The 18,082-nt window shown below is 47.3% G+C and overlaps 2 protein-coding genes across 3 annotated transcripts in view; one reads left to right on the top strand and one right to left on the bottom strand.

Moving 5' to 3' along the window:
* Nucleotides 1-17,864, top strand: part of LOC118508928 (TNF receptor-associated factor 4) — a 31,555-nt gene extending 13,691 nt beyond the window's left edge. Inside the window, exons 1-3 of one of the 2 annotated variants that reach the window (XM_036048834.1) lie at nt 7,301-8,182; nt 14,412-14,516; nt 15,329-17,864. In XM_036048834.1, coding sequence (XP_035904727.1) covers nt 7,937-8,182; nt 14,412-14,516; nt 15,329-16,432 — 1,455 coding nt within the window. In that variant the 5' untranslated portion in view covers nt 7,301-7,936 and the 3' untranslated portion in view covers nt 16,433-17,864. Of the gene's footprint in view, nt 1-7,300; nt 8,183-14,411; nt 14,517-15,328 lie in introns of those variants that run through there. The other variant, XM_036048835.1, reaches the window with a different exon arrangement.
* On the bottom strand, nt 8,197-10,962 carry LOC118508934. The gene is made up of 3 exons (XM_036048842.1): nt 10,015-10,962; nt 9,695-9,887; nt 8,197-9,518 (listed from the first exon to the last, which is right to left on the bottom strand). The coding sequence occupies exons 1-3, from the start codon at nt 10,062-10,064 to the stop codon at nt 9,216-9,218; spliced, it is 546 nt and encodes a 181-aa protein (XP_035904735.1). The 5' UTR covers nt 10,065-10,962; the 3' UTR covers nt 8,197-9,215.
* Nucleotides 17,865-18,082: the final 218 nt, after the last annotated feature.

Genomic DNA, 18,082 nt, shown 5'->3' with positions numbered 1-18,082 from the left:
TACTTCCTGCGCTGTGTGCATATGAACCCGAGTCGTACCTGAAGTTTGTCTGGAGCTTGGGAAGCAGTGGTCAGGATTTCCAAGATTGGTTATGCATTTTTTTTACATCGAATCAACGTCCAATCAATTTCCAATACCGAAAACTTGTTGGAAAAAGTGTATCAATATTGTGACAGCTTTCCGTCGACTCAAGACAATCGTGTAGAATTTATTACAATTTAATCAAAATTTTAATGACAAAACTAAAGAAGTAGTTCATACTCCACATCAAAACGTAATGTTGTGAAATAAGATGCAACAGGATGGCGGATAAGCATGGAAGCTGCATACAATATTCAGCCGTTCTTACATCATCTTTCTCCAGGGATCGACAGTCGTATCATCTTATCAGATACATTTTCTAAATACGGCTCTTAGTAATATTCTTCGAGCTGATCCTTATTAATGTTCAAATGAGATTAAGTTTGGTTGCATTGATAATATTTATTACTTCTTCCTTGCCACTACAACAATCTTGATAGGCCTCTGCCTGCCTTTATTGACTGTCACGTACCTGTCGTGGGTTTATTTGGCTAAAGTCTGAATAGATGCCACTCACGAGCAATCATTTTTGCAACTGAGTTTCGCAAACGCGTATCTTTTTCAGACTTTTTACTATAATTATTTACAAATTTATTATTTATAATTATTAAAAATTTCAACTGAGCTCACCCGGGATAAGGTGCCCTTTCACGGTTTGGTGAAGGAAACGTCTCCAAACCATCGTGAATTGTACTAATATTTGTAATTTAGCTTTAAGCAATATGGCCAGGCCATTGTTTATGCATAAAAAAATTATTAAAAATTATTATTACAACAATTTTTCACAGTTTTTAAAAAAATATAAAAAATTATTATTACAACAATTTTTCACAGTTTTGCTTCACTTTTACCTAAATTTAAGGTACCTCAGTAGAAGAGAGGCCTTGTCGTATTGCTAAGATACGCATTCTTAGCATTTTAATATATTTGACACATAAACCTTAAGAAGCTTGTATACTTTCAATATCAAAGACCACTTGCGGCATTAGTTTGCCCATCCCTGCTTGTAGCGATTGTATTCAAGCAAGCACTGTCCCAACACAAACGATCGCTAACATAGCTAGATCTTCGATCATTTTCTGTGGTTGTATCGTGAAGAGAATTCTGCCATCATATATGCACATTACATCATCATCCTCAAGGTGCGATGGTAGACATACGCTCATTAAACTGAAATTTAAGATCCTTTCTCTTGGTTCGTCTCCTACGGACAAGTTGCTTATTCAAAACCAGACATTTCAATTAAAATCCACATAAATCACCGCAGGATTCTTGATTGTTTTCCGAATTTGGCAATACTTGGTTATAAATATTAGAGGCAATAATAAATTTTAACTTATTTGTTCGAAACTCCAGACAGTCTCATTTGTGCAATATTCGTACACGGATGAACGTTGGGTAGTTTGTTATGCATTTTAAACACTTCATAAATGAAACAAATGGTGAGGAATACGAAAATTCTATGTTACAAACAACAGAAACCAATCACACACTTTTTACAACAAAACCGAATCAGAAAGATGAGTTTATTTAAAAGCATCGAACTAATCGCCAGTTTTGTTCGCAACACATTCGTTTCCGACGCCAAACTTTTGGCACAACAAGACACTCTGCTGGATTTCTCAAAACCTGAAACGTCAAGATAAATCTTGTCGTGTTTGTCCCTCTTCATTGAGATTCCCAGCGTGGTGGTCTTTTTGGAAGAGGAACCATTCCTCGAAACAACGATCGGTAAAACCGTTGGCAGAGTGCCACCACCTTCCCATATCTATTTCCTTTGACGCAGTTTGTCGATTGTTGGCAAGTCTTTTGTGGAAGTGGAAGCTAAAGAAACCATTAAAGATCTGGACACCCCCTAAGAACGCAAAGTGAACGCAGCGATAAAGACCGAGACAAAGATTCTGTGTGCGCCTCTTTTAGACCGTAGCACCCTTCCTTCCAACGCTTAGGCTTTTGTGCCAAGATAGGTTTTTTTTGTTTGTTACTTTTTCGGATTCGGGCCTATCGTGATAAGTTTCGATGGACCTACCTCAACCGACATTTCATCGGACGGGCGGGGTGATGATATTTTTCCTGAGCCTGAATTCGAAAAACCCAACCACGATGGTCGCTCGCTTGACAAACCTGCATGAGTCAGGCTGGTTGGTAGGGGCAGCAGTCATCATCCGCATCATGCACCAGAAGATGTCATAAAACAACCATCACTTCGATGAAGGTGCCGTTCGTTGGGTTCCGCATGGTTTCGGATGCGTTACGTTCGACCTTTATTTTGCCTTTTGTTCGTTCCGTTCTCGTTGCCTGCGTAGGGCAATGTAGAGGAGAACGGAATTCGTTACACGGAAGGTGCCACCAACAGTTGTCACTTTGTTGATCCCGGTACGGAACCGATAATTGGTCAACAGATAACAACAGCAGCTCAACCATTGCCCGGCATTACGGCGTTGCTTCGGAGCAGGAAATTAGGCGTGAAGAGTACCCTCAAATAATGGACACCTAGTTTCTCCGTGCTTCAAGGCGCACGGACGTCCTAATGACACATCACAAGCTTCCATGGTGGCTGCACTGATAACGCACGTGAAAACTGTTGGAGATGAGCAAGGAATGCAGACGGCAGACGCCATTGTCGGTGGCGTTCCCGTATCGATATCCTAGGAATGTTGAGAAACTACCGTGGAAATCGGGTTACACAGCACACAGATCAACTTGTTGACTGTCCTCATACGTACCAAGCAGTGAATTAGATTCTCAAATGCAGACATTCAACGAGGAGGTATGATGATAAATACCAAGCAATACAGAATCAATGATGATTCTATCCAAATGTTCCAGAGCAGTGTTTGCAGAAGCCATATGCCAAGTGAGTAGACCAAAGACCACTATCGTTATGCATTCTGCAGGACGCTTCAAACGAGCATTGGTTGACAAATTCCAGCTCCAAGAAGTGCTCCAATGAAAAGAGCAAATCTCTCACCCCAGCAACTCCCACACTGATCTATGGATTGCACGCGCGAAGTGGTAACTCGTTCGGCGTCCATTTCGCTATGCTAAACACAACCAGCTTGCACGACGGCCATGGCGAGGAGCAATGCAACACACAAACAGGGCGAAATATCACCAACCTACCAGAGATCGCAATCGTGGCCATTTTTCTCACGCAGCGACTGGCCGCGAGTTTCCGCGTTTGTGCGAACGAGGAAAAAAACAGACGGCTTGCGTATGGCACTTTCCAACACCTTACCTTAAGCCACAAACCCATGTCACCCGCGACTCAGTGACAAGCACAAGCTGCTCCAGGGGGTGCAGTCGAAAGCAACTTCGCACAAGATCGAAAGAAGAAAATCGTCGGTTTCGAGTGGAATGCATCGGCGGGACCAGGTTCTTCGATGAGGTGGAATCCGAGCGAACGGTTCAAAAGCTGGGAAATTGGCACACTCCGGTCACCGTTTCGCGAGCGTCTCCTCCAACCATTATCTGAGGGAACCGGTGAAAAAAGGATAGAGAGAGAGAGAGAGAGAGAGAGACAAAATGAAGAAACGCTACAAACCGTTGTTCCCGGCCATGCCTCCCATGAGACTGTGTCAAGAGAACCATCGCTTGGAGCCACCGTGCCCCATCCCAATCCCGATTGCCACACGATTGCAACTGCTACGTGGACTGCAATGGCCGTACACCCCTTTCCCGGGCGGAGGATGCGATCATCGCACTCGCGCAAGTTGCCCAGCTTTCGTGGTATTGGTACACGCGGCCTTCTATGACCTTGCCCGGAGGCGATCGTAACGGCAAAAAGGCAATCCCGTCGCGATCATCGCGCTCAAGCATAGACGCGAGTCGTGACAGAAGCAAAAAAAAAAAACAAAAAGCTTTCCAATACAACCTGGCTGAGGTTTGGAGCGGATTTACCTTGGATGCCGCGCGGTTCGTTCGTATGTGGGTGATTCAGAGAGAAGAAGGCGCATGCACAAACGTGTTCGTTCGGGTTGCAAACATGTTCCCGAGACGCTCAGCTCAAGGGGAGAGAGCTTGGACCATTAGGCAAAGTACAGCGTCACAACGGCATGGGTGGATTGTGGTTTGAACCAGTTTTGTTTGGGGTTCGTCCGTAAAGCCCTTTCAGAGACGGTTGGCCTATGGCGATGGGAAGGCTTTCGGGCGTTTTTCTTAGGCCAAAAGTGGACTTGCCCACCTTGTCTATTTGTGGCAGTAAGCCATCGCTGCATCGATGAATTGAAAAGTATTCGTCGTGGAAGCATTCTAGTGATTCACGTATGGTAATTTTCGTTCTTCAATGTTAGTTAGTAGTTGAAACATCAAAAGGTTCGTTTGCCAATTGTTTGCACTGTTTCTGAACCAAACATTCCGCTCACGAAACCGTTCAGACGCAACGCTTGCAACGTCTTGCGCACAGCACGACAACACCATTTCGCTCGAGTGTACGTGCGCACCAAGTGCGAATGTGTTAGCGAAAAGCCGTGGAACCAGTTTAGCGCTTCACAAGATCACCCGCAACCCGTTGGTCAAATCGATGCTGCTTAGCCAGCCAGCCAGCCAGCCAGCCAGCCAGCATAAACAACTGCCGGCGAATGGACCAGATGGGTCCCCACGCTTCCCACGACGTGCGCGCCCAACAGATAATTTGACAGTTGATCCACGGCAGGCGGCAGTGGCGCCATTCATGGTCCTCGGTAGCGGTTGCACGAGGAACTCACTTGCCTCGGCTAGGGCTTCATGGGGTCTTGGTTTTGTCGTTGCGTAACGTATTTCTGTGTTTGAGAACAGAGACACACGCGGTTACTCGGGAGTAGAGCCAGCCGGCGTAGGCTGTTGATGATGAAGTTTGAAATATGCTATTTTCCTCCACACACCCGTAGCCCGTTTCCCTTTAGTCGGTGGCCACGGGATGCTGGCAGGAGGAAAACAAACACTTGACCTTTCGCGGCAGTGAGACAGTGAGTTCTATCACACGAAACGCGCCAAAGGCGTAGGTCTTATTTCAAACCACTTTATGGAAAGCCATGATGATGATGAAGCAGCGAAATTGATTGAAGATTGAATTTCACATTAAATGTGATATCGAAATGAGCGTGCTAAACGCCGAAAGTGGATCACAAGCACGAAGCTTGGTGGTGCTGTTGGGCAGTTGCACAACCCATATTCCAGCAGGAAGGTTGTCTGATTATCTCAAATTGATGTAACGATTCGTAAATAAATGTCAATGTTGCTATATCGATTTCTTCACGTGCCGTAGGATTACTGGCAGAATTTCAAGTCAATATTTTTGTACTCATTTGAAAAAAGCCTCCACGTAAATAACCTCAAAAATCAATTATTGACAAATATTGCAAACGCGTCCTTCGACCATTCCTAGCAATATTGTGCATGTGTGTGAGTACGAATTCCCTAGCAATATTGTGCTTGTGTGTGAGTATTTCTTTTTGACCTCTGAATGCATTTGGCGAAATGCATTCGGCGCTACTGGATAGCAGATGTTTTTTTTTTCAGTGTGAGTCCTTTGGTTGCATTTTCCTTTTTTTTGGGTTTGTCTTTGTTTTGACTTGGTTTCTGCGAAGTTAGAGAGGGTATTGAACAATGTGAAAGGAATAGAAAGCAAAAATTTTAAAACAAAACTCATAACAAGAATGAAATGAAATTTAAATAACTCCCTGATGTCATGAAGACAGGACATTTTCATTTGTTGTGTATAAGAAAATTTCAGAATTAAAAATTAAAGTAAATATCAATGATAAACAGTATTTAATCGTGATTTCTGATCATATAATGGAACTATGGAATCACTCGGGAGAAAGATTTAATTGGGCAGAGGAATACTCCATATCGCATGCTGTTGATAAGTTTCATCTTGAATTAATGGCCACATTCCTGTTGATAAAAATAGAACCCTAGCAACTACAAAGGTTTAAATTGTTTAAAACCAAATGTAAACACCCTTGTGATATTTTCTTCTCGGAAGGATGTTTTGATTTCCGTTTTTCAAACTTAAAAGTTCCTTTCGTTATACCAGAAACGGTGCAATAATCCCTTCCCGTGGACTGTTGTCATACGCTTGAATCAAGATATTCAAACAAACGGCGTCAGTGGCTTCGATGGGTACGTTTTATTGCCCGCCGGAAATGGACAGCGACGCGAAAGGATCGCACCGAAGTCACGACCGTAGTCAACGGAGAGCGAAACGTAACACAATTATTAAACGACGAACATTGTAGCAGCCCGGAATAAAAGGGAGTTTGTGTTGAGCCGTGGTGGTTCGACCAAGATGGACAAAGATCAGGCTTGAAGCAACACGATCGCAAGAGCATAGATCATCACGATCATCACCACCACCACCAGCAGCAGCAGCAATAGCGGCAGTAATAGCCAAAGCAGAAGGTGACAAGGTGTGGTAAAAAAAAGGGCAGAAAAAAGCATACGGAACGGGACCTTTCGCTACTTGGTGGTGGGACACTCAGACGGGAGGGTGACTGTCCCGGGTGACGGGTGCACACACTGGTGTGAGTGGGACGTTGAATGAAGAAGCATTGTGGTGCAGCCGGTATACGGATGATGCATAGCGGATCGAAGCAGGGAAAACGGGCCGGTGTTACCCTCCATCCACAGTGACGAGCCCAACATAACTACGCCGTAGCCCTCGGTGGTACAAGAATGAACACGTTTGAACGGGCTCGCACCAACACAGCATAACTCCGGGCCCAAATACATGGAGTGCAATAACACACGGGCGCAGGCATCACGGTTTGGTTTCGTTTATGCTTTTTTCGTTGTCTTGTCCCGTTTACCTTCCGAAGGTTGTCCAGGAACAGCTGGCTTCTCCTCGTCCGGTTGGTTCAATTTTGTGTTGGAAAATGCAGCATTGCTGTGTACTCTTTAGGGGATAATTTTGTTGCAAATGCGTTGTAGTTTCTCTTGAATTATTTAAAAAGTTGCAGTTCTTCCCAGAAATGCATCATCCTTGCGAAAAAAAAAACATAAATCTAAATTCGGAATCACGTTGAACCTGCAGTAGCACACAACTCCACCGATTTGCACCGGATTGACCGAACCTTCGGTTGTGTGAGTGCAACCTGCAAACAACATAAACATCAGCTGGTGGCAGCTGTATTGCGTTGATACGATGCGAGCAAAAGAGAGAGAGAGAGAGACAACTGGTTTCATCGTGTCGTCCCACTCAACTGGGTATACCATCGGGTTGAGTACTGCGCTTGCAGCCAAGAGCATCGATGAGAGAAGCAGCTCACCACCGTTTTCAAATTCATTTTTAACTTGCGTGAGGACGGTCATGAGTCTCGCGGTCGCTTGAGTTTGAAGTTTTCGATTTTTTTTGCACAACTTCTTCGTTGCGGCGAAGCCAAACGGTAGCAAAGTGAGTTGTTAATTAAAATTCTCGCACGAGCAGTGTGATTAAAGTGTGGTTTAGTTTTCAAACAGAAACAAAACTTGCTGTAAAAGTGACCCACATACGGCGCAGTGTTGATATTTGTGTTATGAATGCAATAATACTATACAACGGAAACGATCGTCTTTTGCCATTCACAATCGATCGCTGGCTGTGCTATCGAAATTAACGCCGTGGCGAGAGCGGCGGGTGTGATTGTGCGGTTAGGCAACGGTAGCGCGTTGAAGGTCGTGCCAGTGGAAAATCGTCTTGACAAAGTTATCGTTTGATGAGACGCCCGATCAAATGGTGCTAGTGGTCGTCCACGGCCAGTGTTCGCTTCCCGTGTGTTGTAAGGTGGTGCGTTGTTGCCACAGTTTCTGACGATTGATCGTGATTAAGACCGGCGTGGCGTCAAAAAAATAGAAACCCAAGTGCATAACAGAAAAGCGAAACCCAACGTGCATCATGGTGCGCAGTTTGTCTCAGTGGACGAAAACGTTGAGTTTTCCGGCCCGCATATCGCCCAACCGGAACTCGAAGGATTGCAACGTGAACGTGCTGCCGATTACGCCTCCACCGGCCCCACCCCGTAACAAGTCAACCTCCACGTCCTCGTCCAGCACGATGTCCTCGTCGACGTCGTCTCCATCCTCGTCGTCGTCTTCACCGACGCCACCACCAAATGTGCCGATTACGGAAATTAGTCAAATTGTAAGTATACGGGTGCCGTTTCAAGAGCATCAGACAGCGCTTCGTGACAAACAATTCCACCACACATGCAACAAATTGATTAGGCGGAGACGAATTTTAAGTGGACGATCCGCTTGGACTCATCCAACGGGGGGGAACTCGGAAAAAGAAGGAAATTAAATTCCCCAAAGTCAGTGTTCCGCGGTTCCCGATACGATACGGGTCGCGGTCGCCCGGTGAAGTTATAACTTCCGCCGACAGTGGCATTCCTCCCATTTGGGTTCATCTGCTGCGTACCACACATACAGATGATAATGAGTGTAAACTACCAGTGGAAGAGGGTTGGTAGAGGAAGCTCGAGAAAGGGTAAAGTAAGGAGTATGTGGAACATGTGTAAATGTTTACACAACTTCATTGAATCTTGCTGCTCCATCCTGCTGCTGGTCCGTCTCTTTCTTGGGGTGCCGGCACATCTTAGATTTGCTTAGACCAGGGCTCTTAAACGGGAAGAATCCGGGATCATCGGCACGACGATGAGACGACGAGCTGCCGCGGTTTGTGGACTGTTGTTTATTTTCAACATTCTTGTAATAATTTCTCCACAACAGAAGCAAGTAGCACCGTACCAGCATCGGTGCGTTTTTTTATTTCTCTCTCCCATTTGTCCCAAAATGCGCCTCCCCATAGCTGGCGGGTCTGGATGTCCAAAGAGTTTCCACTTTGTTTCGGGTGGGGGGTTTGCTTCTAATTTTATTGTACCCATTCAACCGGAGCTGAGTGTATACGTGCTTCAGTCCTTAAGAAATTGGGGGTACACACTCTTCGCAACCGGCTGCGGTATCATTTGTGGCCCGGACCGAGAACTTTTCTTTTTATAGTTGCACAGACAAGTTTTGATGGGATATTTTCTTGGCCTCTCGGTTTTGTCCTTTCTTCGTATGTGATTCTCGATCGGTCGGGTTTTCTGTACCTCCATCCCTGGTACCATCTTGCGCTGGAGTATAAAATAGAATTCTACGAGGGGGCGACCTATGGGGCCACCCCGACAATGGAGTTACCGGCTGACTGCGTCAGACACACACCCATGCACACGCACGTTTGGATGATGAGCGATCCAGGGCAGGGGAGATCGTAAAGTTGTTATTTTTAGCAAACTTATATTGCCGGTACACCAGGCTCTGGAGCACTGCTGGTTCACGTATCCACACAATGACAAGAGAATTGCTGGAGCGTTAGATCGTCTGCGACTCTGGACGATCAGCTTCAGATCAGTGATGGTGAAAATGAGCTCGAGTGTAGGTTGATCAGGTTCTTGGGAAAAAAACAATCCGTACCCTAAACAAATTATATAAAGTTCCTAGAAAGTGACATTAGCGATAGCTGAAGGTGTTTCTGAGAGTGCGTAAAACTGTATCTAGGACGTGTTGAATTTAATCATCACGAGCCCACTAAATCAACCTGCCCGATGATGACTTTCCCTTTTTTCCCCCGAGTGATCGATTCGATTCGCAAATTGATAAAACATTAGCTTACCCCGGTCCAAAGCCGCCGGTATCCCCGGTGGAGTGTACGTGCACAGAAAGTGAGCATAATGTGTGTTTGCGGCTCGAACGATCGGTACGACGCAGTGGAGAACGCCAGACTCCGGCTCTTAGAGAAGCCATTGCAACCGGCGGACGATGATAATCGTGAAAGTGGGAAATAGAAGTGGCGATTCGCGGGGAGGCTGGAAATAAAAACGAAAGCAACACTAACTAAACAAATTTCCGTTGCGTTTCGTCGAGTTGGTCGATTCGGGCTTTGAGTGATAGCCATCGTAATTTTCAATCGCTTGTGGTTTCTTGTGGCCATACCTGGAACTTGCAGCGGCACCATTACGCGAAGGGTGATGTTTACAATCCATTTCCTTTGGAACTTCCGTTCCTACTGTGTGAGGGATGCGTTGGTCCGGGAGTGGCCTGCCGTTTCGGCTGATTGGTTTCTTACAGCATACTGAAGCTGCTCATCCATGTTCACGGTCGTTTTTAACCGTTTAAGCTGGCTCGTACGATGACGAAAAGCGGTGTCGTGCCTCTGCAGGCATCAAATCAGAATGCTTGAATGAAATCGAACTCAGTTGGTGACGCGTGAGAAAAAAATGGCCGGTATTAACATATCATTCTAGGCAGTTATTCACAACACATTCAGGATAGGATTGATTGCTTTTCATTGTTTACACACACACACACACTGCACAAGTTCGCAAGATTCGGCTTTTTTATGCGCCCGACCGATATCTGTCGAAATTTGATTGGATCGGAAAAGCTTGAAAAGCCGGAAAAAGTGAAACCATCATCCTCGGCTCAATAATTGAATGAAGATTTCACTCACTTCACTCAGCTCCTCACTGCCGGTCTCGAGATGATGAGCGTCGGTGTGTGCATTATGAAGTATGGTTGTGAAATTATCTCATTAGTGTCCAAACCGGATCGTTTAATCAATTCGTCCGCATACTTTCCATCCACAGCCCGGTTCGCCGGGTTGGGCAAAATGGACGAAACGGTAGATGACGAACGGACGATGTACGTTGCTATGCACGGTTGTGACCACATAGCCCACTGCATTGAGCGATTTGGGGTGTGTGTTTGTGACGAATTTCGTCCATGTAAGCTTATTCTGACTTGACAATTTTTTAATGTTTACTTGGCGCTTTTTCTGGTTGGTGGGGACTTTGGCTGTGCTCATACAATCGCTGACACACCGAAACGGTACACTTTGAGGTATCCCAAAGACAGCCTTGACTGTCTCTTCCTTCGACATTAAAGGCCGGACAACGACAGCATCAATGAGTGGGCATTAATTTTCCAATTATGTTGCCTGATTATTTGTTTTACTTGACCGAAGATGTGGCAAGTCCACCGAAACTGTCTGCTCGATGCCACAACAGCACAACACTCTCCCGTCTACGTAAGGTGTCTAATTGAAGGGAACGAGTCTTGTGATGATGATCGCCAGCGATCTTTAGCTCACCGGACCATGGTTTGGCGTCATGCCATGGCGAAAGATAAAGCTTCGCTACCATCCCACATCCCGGACTGCCGCGGAACGGAAGGCACACGGAGTATGCTTTCGCGGTCAACCGTGGATGATTTATGGGTTTTGCTGGCTGGCTGGCTGGCCGGGTGAAGCAGCGAGCGACCGTAGCCTTTGATCGTCATTCCCGGACCGGAAGATGATACGGTCGCATGATTGAAAGACGCTGGCCATGGGGCGAGAAAGCGTGAATAGGGAAGCGATAGCGCACCGAAAGGGATTTTCCCTCCATGCAGGGGCCGTACCGCGTCCGATGTTGGTGAAATTTGTTGGTACGATCGTAAATGTTCACCGCGCCTATTCCTTCGCTCAAGAGTGGAGCCTCTTGTGCCCTTGATGAGCACCCATGTGGAAGGAATGTCAGTCATTATGGAGGATTTTTTTTCTTGTTGTTGCTGGAACTCTTGCCGGGATCGGATGATGAGCGTTAAGAACGATATGCGGACACGAAGGTTTGCATTTTACGAACGAAATTGCCATTGACAATAATAATCATTTATCATTTATAGACACACGCATTTTGCACACAAACGAGTTTGAAGTAGGGCTTCGAAGCTGCCCAAGTGGCGGTGTTTGTATATTTGGGAGTTTTGCTTTCCTTCTTTCCCAGTCGTTTATGAGGAGAAAATAAATAAATAAAACAGTTTTGCCGCTTCCGGTGCACGACGGTACGGTGCACGGATGGTAATAATGGGGCAATGCTGACGGTTGTTCCTTAGCCACACATTTTGGATTTCCTTTCCAAGCGTGTTTAAAAATAAGCGACAGCCATGTTTTTGCTCCAGCAAACGTTTCTACAAACTGTAGTTACTCTGGTCTCGACCAGCTATTTTTTTTTTGGGTTGTCCCATCCAGCGTTACTGTGCACGATCGCCCTCATGCGTGAAACGTACTGTCTGCACTGTCGACGGGCTGGGGCTTCGTTAAGAACCATGGCGCGAGGTTATTTATTTTTCCCGTTCCACATTTTCATAGCGCCAGGAATGCAGCAGAACGTTCAGCACTGCAAAACATAGCCCAAAAGCGGCACAAACTAAAGTCGGTAAACTTGCCGCCATGCCGCCAGGTTTTACTGGTGTAGACCAAAGATATGAGCGCGACACACCACACGCGCACGTTTAACAAGCGGTGTGAAAATACCACGACGATGATGATGTGTGAGTTTATGGCTCGTAACTACACGTCCAAGGGGCATCCACAAGGGCGCCCAGGGTGATTACGGTTCTGTGGAGACGTCTTTTTTGTAGACTACAATTTCCGGCACAACATCATGGCCAATCTTCGGAAGGTACTACCGGTAAGCGGTCTCGAAGGAGTGTCCTCCGACTTAAAACAGTGGATCTGATCGGATCGGTTAGTTTTTGTGCGGTACGATCAATTCATGATCGAACGATCTTGCCGAATCGGATCGAAAAAGGTAAACACGCGGGCATGATCGAGACTTACTTGGTGCGCTCGCACGGGACGATTAAAGTGTAACAAGGTTAACGTGTTACGTGCACCGCGTCATATGTTTATCGCATAACATTGTCTCGCGCGCCAACAGCTGGACCATTTTCTCACACAACCGTCCGCTACCGCATCGCTCGCGCCAGGATCCGAGAGACCCGCTGGAATGTTATTATTAGCTTGTTTGCACTCTTCAGCACGGTAACCTCGTTGAAATCCGTCGTACAAATAAAAACTCTGACCGATCGCTGACAACAGAAGCCACTATCTGATATGATGTCCGCTGTTGGTCTCCAGCAGTATGGTTGCCGGCGAACCATTTCCCTTATCGGGGAACGCTTGGCTCAACGCTAAGCAAACAGTAAGTACTGCCGGTGGGGAAGTGATTTCTGGAGCGTCCGTGTCCTTCTCATGCTCATTGACGGGAGTGATAAGCGCCAGGGCGGAATTTATTTACATCCGTGAAGATCTAAGGTGTTTTACTAACGATGCCTTTCATTACTGTCCTCGCGCGGATGATTATCGAAGTAGGCAGTGGCAGAATGCCCGCCCCAGCCACTAAAATACTCATCAAGCGGGGGGTTATACATTCATGTCCAAATTTCCCTGGAATTGGTAGGTAAACAAAAACACATTCGCCTCATTTTGCGATAAGCAATAAATCTTCCCATTGTTGAGCGAGCCACGCTTTCGGCGTAGATTGACATCGCGGCAAATAGACATCGATCCGAGATATGACGAGGCCTCGATGCTTGAGAGCATGCTTGCATGGGCATGAAAACGAAACTATCACGCCTTATCACAAACCTAGATTCAACAGATTGAGTTCCCCTTCTCGCTACGTTTTCAATCGTGCCCGACTCTTCCCCGTGTCGACGAACTGCCCAAAATATTGAATTGAGCTCATTGATATGCAGCGGAAAGAGCATTAAAATAAAACAAACAAACGTTAGCACAGGAACACGGGAAGGTCTTCCCCGCTAAGCCCCCGTCGGTAGGCTCGGGGCCTGAACGGTATTTTGTTGAAGCTATAAGCGACTCAACAAGGCCCGGGACCTACCTACATCATGCGTGTATGTGCTTAACGGGCGCCGCCGGTCTGCTGAGAAGGAAACGGACTTGCTTGCTCGTTTGCCAGCAGTAGCGGGAAGCTTTTAGCATCGAAAAGGTTTCTTTCCTTCCTATTTTTTGTGTGTTGTGTTCGTTGTGTGTGTGGGGCCACGCTCCCCCATCCCGATTCTTCGTGATTCCCTTTTCGCGGCAGTCGGCGCTCGATGACCGACGGATTTGACTGGAAACTATTTTTGATTATTCTGCTTTGATTTCCGTTCGGCGAGTAGAAATGAAGTTCCCTTTGCTTGTCCGGCTCTGTCCCGGCGTCGCGCCGAGCCACGAACATCTAGGCTCGGTGTCACCGCGGTCAAAGATCCTGGGAGCGCTGGTTCCTGCTGTGTGCGAGCTAGCTGTCCGGAAGAGTGACGTGGTGGCACGTCATCCTGGTCCGTAATGTGTTCAATGATCTTGGCTTTATGGTTGTGTTGTTCTGTCTCTTGACTTTAAAGCACTTCAACTTCACCATGTGCTGGTGTCATCTTTTCTGTGCCATTCTTATACTATTCGCACCACCAATGTGTGCATGTTTGCGACATTTCTTATTATTCGTACCATCTTAACCGTGGAGATAATGTTTTAATTTTATTTTCTCTCTTTCTCTTTCGTTCTTCCCCAGATCTATCCCGATCCCGAGTCCGAGAAGGCCATCATGGGCTCATTGGTATTCTGCATTCATCACAAGCAAGGCTGCAAATGGTCTGACGAGCTGAGGAAATTGAAGGTGATTATCGCGACAGTCTTAAACCTTTTCTTTCTCTCCTCGCTATTGCTTCCCACCGGCGCACGGGGCTTCGAAACGGAATGGTGTTTTTTGTTGCCCGCTCCTTTTCTTTTTCGGCGAGCACTGACGTATCCGCTCACGTCGCCGGTTTGCCGCATGCAAAAACGTGTTGCGTTGTAGTTTTTCAAGATGAAAGTGCACACACCGTACGGGGTCCGCTAGAGCAGCAGAATGGTGAAGCAAAAGCAAAGCGCACAGCCAGAGTTTTACCCCACTATGCTATGCTCCTCTGTTAGGAGAGAGCGAGTCCCGGGCCCAAAGACGCGCCAGCGATTAGGGCAGCTTAGCGCTGTACTTTACCTTGTGCGCGAATAATCCCTCCAGCGAGAATGTGCGCAGGCGGGGGCATGTGAAACAGGTTTGACGATCGGTTGATCCTCGATGCCACCAGCGAGATGATGGTGGTGGCAGGCGACGAAAACGGGTGGATGTGGTGGTGCGGCCACACAAAACGGCTGCAGCGGTGTGACCCTGTATTCCTTTACTTCTGCAGCCCACGAGATTCGAGGTGCGCATTTGAGCGGCGGTGCCTTTCCAATTGCTGTGCTTAACTTAATTAATCGTTGATCTTTTGCAATGCTTTTGCGCCTACTCGAGTATTGCCCATAGACACATGTACACAACAAACGCCCTTTAATTGTTACTCAGGTGTTCCTTCCGAATTGGTGGCTAATTTAGACGTAAAAAGTCCTTCCAAAAATTAACAAAACTGTACTAAGCGGCAATTCTTTCTCACATTGATTTATCTCCAGGCACATCTGAATACCTGCAAGCACGACGCGATCCAGTGCCCGAACAAGTGCGGTTCCCAGATACCGCGCGTAATGATGACGGACCATCTGGCATTTACGTGCATCCTGCGACGTGCCATCTGCGAGTTCTGCAACGTGGAGTTTACCGGTATCGGGTTGGAAGAGCACGCCGGCACCTGCAGCTCGGAGCCGATCTACTGCGAGTCCAAGTGTGGTACGCGTGTCCTGCGCGGCCGCATGTCCATCCATCGAGCCAAAGACTGTGCCAAACGACTACGCCGCTGTCCGCACTGTGGCCGTGAGTTTAGCGCCGACACGCTGGCCGCTCACGGAGCCACCTGTCCGCGCAGCCCCATCCCGTGCCCGCAGCGATGCGATGCGGGACCATTTGCCCGAGCCGATCTGGATGCGCATCTGCGCGATGAGTGCAAAGCGCTGACGGTGCCATGTACTTTCAAGGAAGCCGGATGTCGCTTCAAGGGTCCTCGGCATCTGCTGGAAGCCCACCTGGAAGCGAACACGTCCGCGCATCTGTCGCTGATGGTGGCACTATCCGGGCGGCAGGGACAGCAGATCAACATGCTGAAGAGCGCCATGGCAAAGCTGAGCACCAACTACACCGGCACACTGCTGTGGAAGATCACCGACTGGTCGGTGAAGATGCAGGAGGCAAAGACGAAGGACGGGTTGGAGCTAGTGTCGCCCCCGTTTTACACCAGCCAGTACGGATACAAGCTTCAGGCGTCGATGTTTCTCAACGGAAATGGACCCGGCGAGGGAACGCACGTGTCCGTGTACATCAAGGTGCTGCCGGGAGAGTACGACGCGCTGCTCAAGTGGCCCTTCTCCCATTCGGTTACCTTCACACTGTTCGAGCAGGGTACGCTCGGCAGTGGCGGCGGTGGCCAGGGAGGTGTCGCCGAATCGTTTGTGCCAGACCCGACGTGGGAGAACTTCCAGCGGCCTTCCACCGAGCCGGATGCGCTTGGCTTTGGCTTTCCACGGTTCGTGTCGCACGAGCTGCTCAACAGGCGTCCCTTCGTGCGGGATGACACGGTGTTTCTGCGCGTGAAGGTCGATCCCAGCAAGATTGTGGCCGTTTGAACGTCATCCGGGCGTGTTTTTGTAAATAGATTAATGCGCGCACACTCACCCTGTACGGTGTGGGCCTGGCGATGAACATGGCAAGGCTCATCATCCAACGCATCCAGCACCAATGTACATAGAGCGTCCCGTTCCCGAGACGAAATAACCCTTACCCTGCCTTTTCCCGCCCTGCCCCACCCCGTCAGTCGTAGTCAGTTGTGTGGTCCAATCGAGTAGTTCTCTCCCGGCGAGAGAAGCTCCTGCGATGGCTGACACTCTGACTGAGGACTGCTACTCCCAGGACGTTGGTTCTCGTTCCGTTTCGCACCTCGGAATGGAGCGGGATACCACGCAAACGAAAACTGCGGCTTGCACCAAAAGTAGGAACCCGAACCGAACGATCGACCTTTGCGGCTGGACCACCGGGTCCACCGAAGGAGATCCGTTCGCTTGTAAGAGAAAGCGTGTACGAAACACACTACAACGAAAATCAGCTTCGAAATCTCATAGTTGCTTTTAAGGACTGAGCAAAGCGTCTGAAAACGGCGTGAAACACATAGGCTTAAGACTGGTAGTATATAGGCAACACAACTGGCAATGAAGTGCAAAAAACGGGAAGAGGAAACTTTGTTCGAAATATCTTGTACAGAAAGCAGGACAAAATTTCAGCCACCATTCGACGCATTTTTACAGATCAAAACTGCCACTGCTTTGGCACGCCTTTCGTGGCCAGCAGATATGTGACAGTAGTTTGTAAGATACTAGTTCCGTTTAACAAGCGTAGAGAGTATGATGATACTTTAAATGACCCCGGAAAACACATCGAACCGTGCCGCTCTCTGTCTTCTTCTGATTCAATGCGAACAGCCAACATAACTGAGCGCAAGCATCGGGCAATACAATTAGCATACAACGACCACCGTCAACATAACTCTAACCAATCGCGTAACATTTTTCTTTCGATTCGAGTCATTAGGTTTTAAGGCATATCATTAAGCAGACTGGTGGAACACTTAGGCCTTGTTCGATCGCGATCGTTGGGGAAAACCTTTAGTGATAAGCATTACAACTCTTTTGTTTCCATTTCATTCTTATGTTTGTTATAATTTAACGCATTTCAAACGCGGAGTTACCGTCTAGCCATGCGGAGTCGCACCCCGTCTGCAGTGCTCCGGTGGACAGTTGGTACGTTCGAACGCCGCTCCATTAGCTAGAAAACCATTTCTATCGTACAGTAAGACTCATCGAAGACGCGTGCATACCGTGCGTCAGAGGGGTAGCCGTAAGGATAAGCATTAGGGTACCGCTATACCGCTTGTAACATATGTGCAAGCACGACTAGGTGCATCGAGTAGTATATTCGTTAGTTTGCCACTGTAAAATTTGAACCATACAACCCACGAAATACAACCGAGTGTGTACGATTGACTGAATTAAGCGAAAAATTAAATTGTACCTTGTTTTTTTTTTATTGTATTAAACCATCGCTGAACGCTCTATATCACAAGGTAAACCCAGCATAAAGGACATCAAACAACGATTTGAGAGAATTTCTGCCAATTTCCGAGAACTGTTGCAGGGCGATCGGAGATCAAATCCCATACGGGCTGCTTCTCCTTACGAAAGAAAGACTATACAACTACAAGGGTATAATCAATTTAAGCAAAA

Source organism: Anopheles stephensi, chromosome 3, assembly GCF_013141755.1.
Source record: "Anopheles stephensi strain Indian chromosome 3, UCI_ANSTEP_V1.0, whole genome shotgun sequence".
Taxonomy (NCBI): domain Eukaryota; kingdom Metazoa; phylum Arthropoda; class Insecta; order Diptera; family Culicidae; genus Anopheles; species Anopheles stephensi.
This window is presented reverse-complemented; position numbering and strand designations above follow the sequence as displayed.

Bases quoted from the DNA above. Each gene is read 5' to 3' on its own strand.
- LOC118508934 (XM_036048842.1), bottom strand. From the start codon at position 10,064: ATGGATTGTAAACATCACCCTTCGCGTAATGGTGCCGCTGCAAGTTCC. The intron at 9,888-10,014 runs GTATGGCCACAA...TTTTATTTCCAG, and splicing joins GGTGCCGCTGCAAGTTCCAG to CCTCCCCGCGAATCGCCACT. The intron at 9,519-9,694 runs GTAAGCTAATGT...GTCACTTTCTAG, and splicing joins ACCGGCGGCTTTGGACCGGG to GAACTTTATATAATTTGTTT.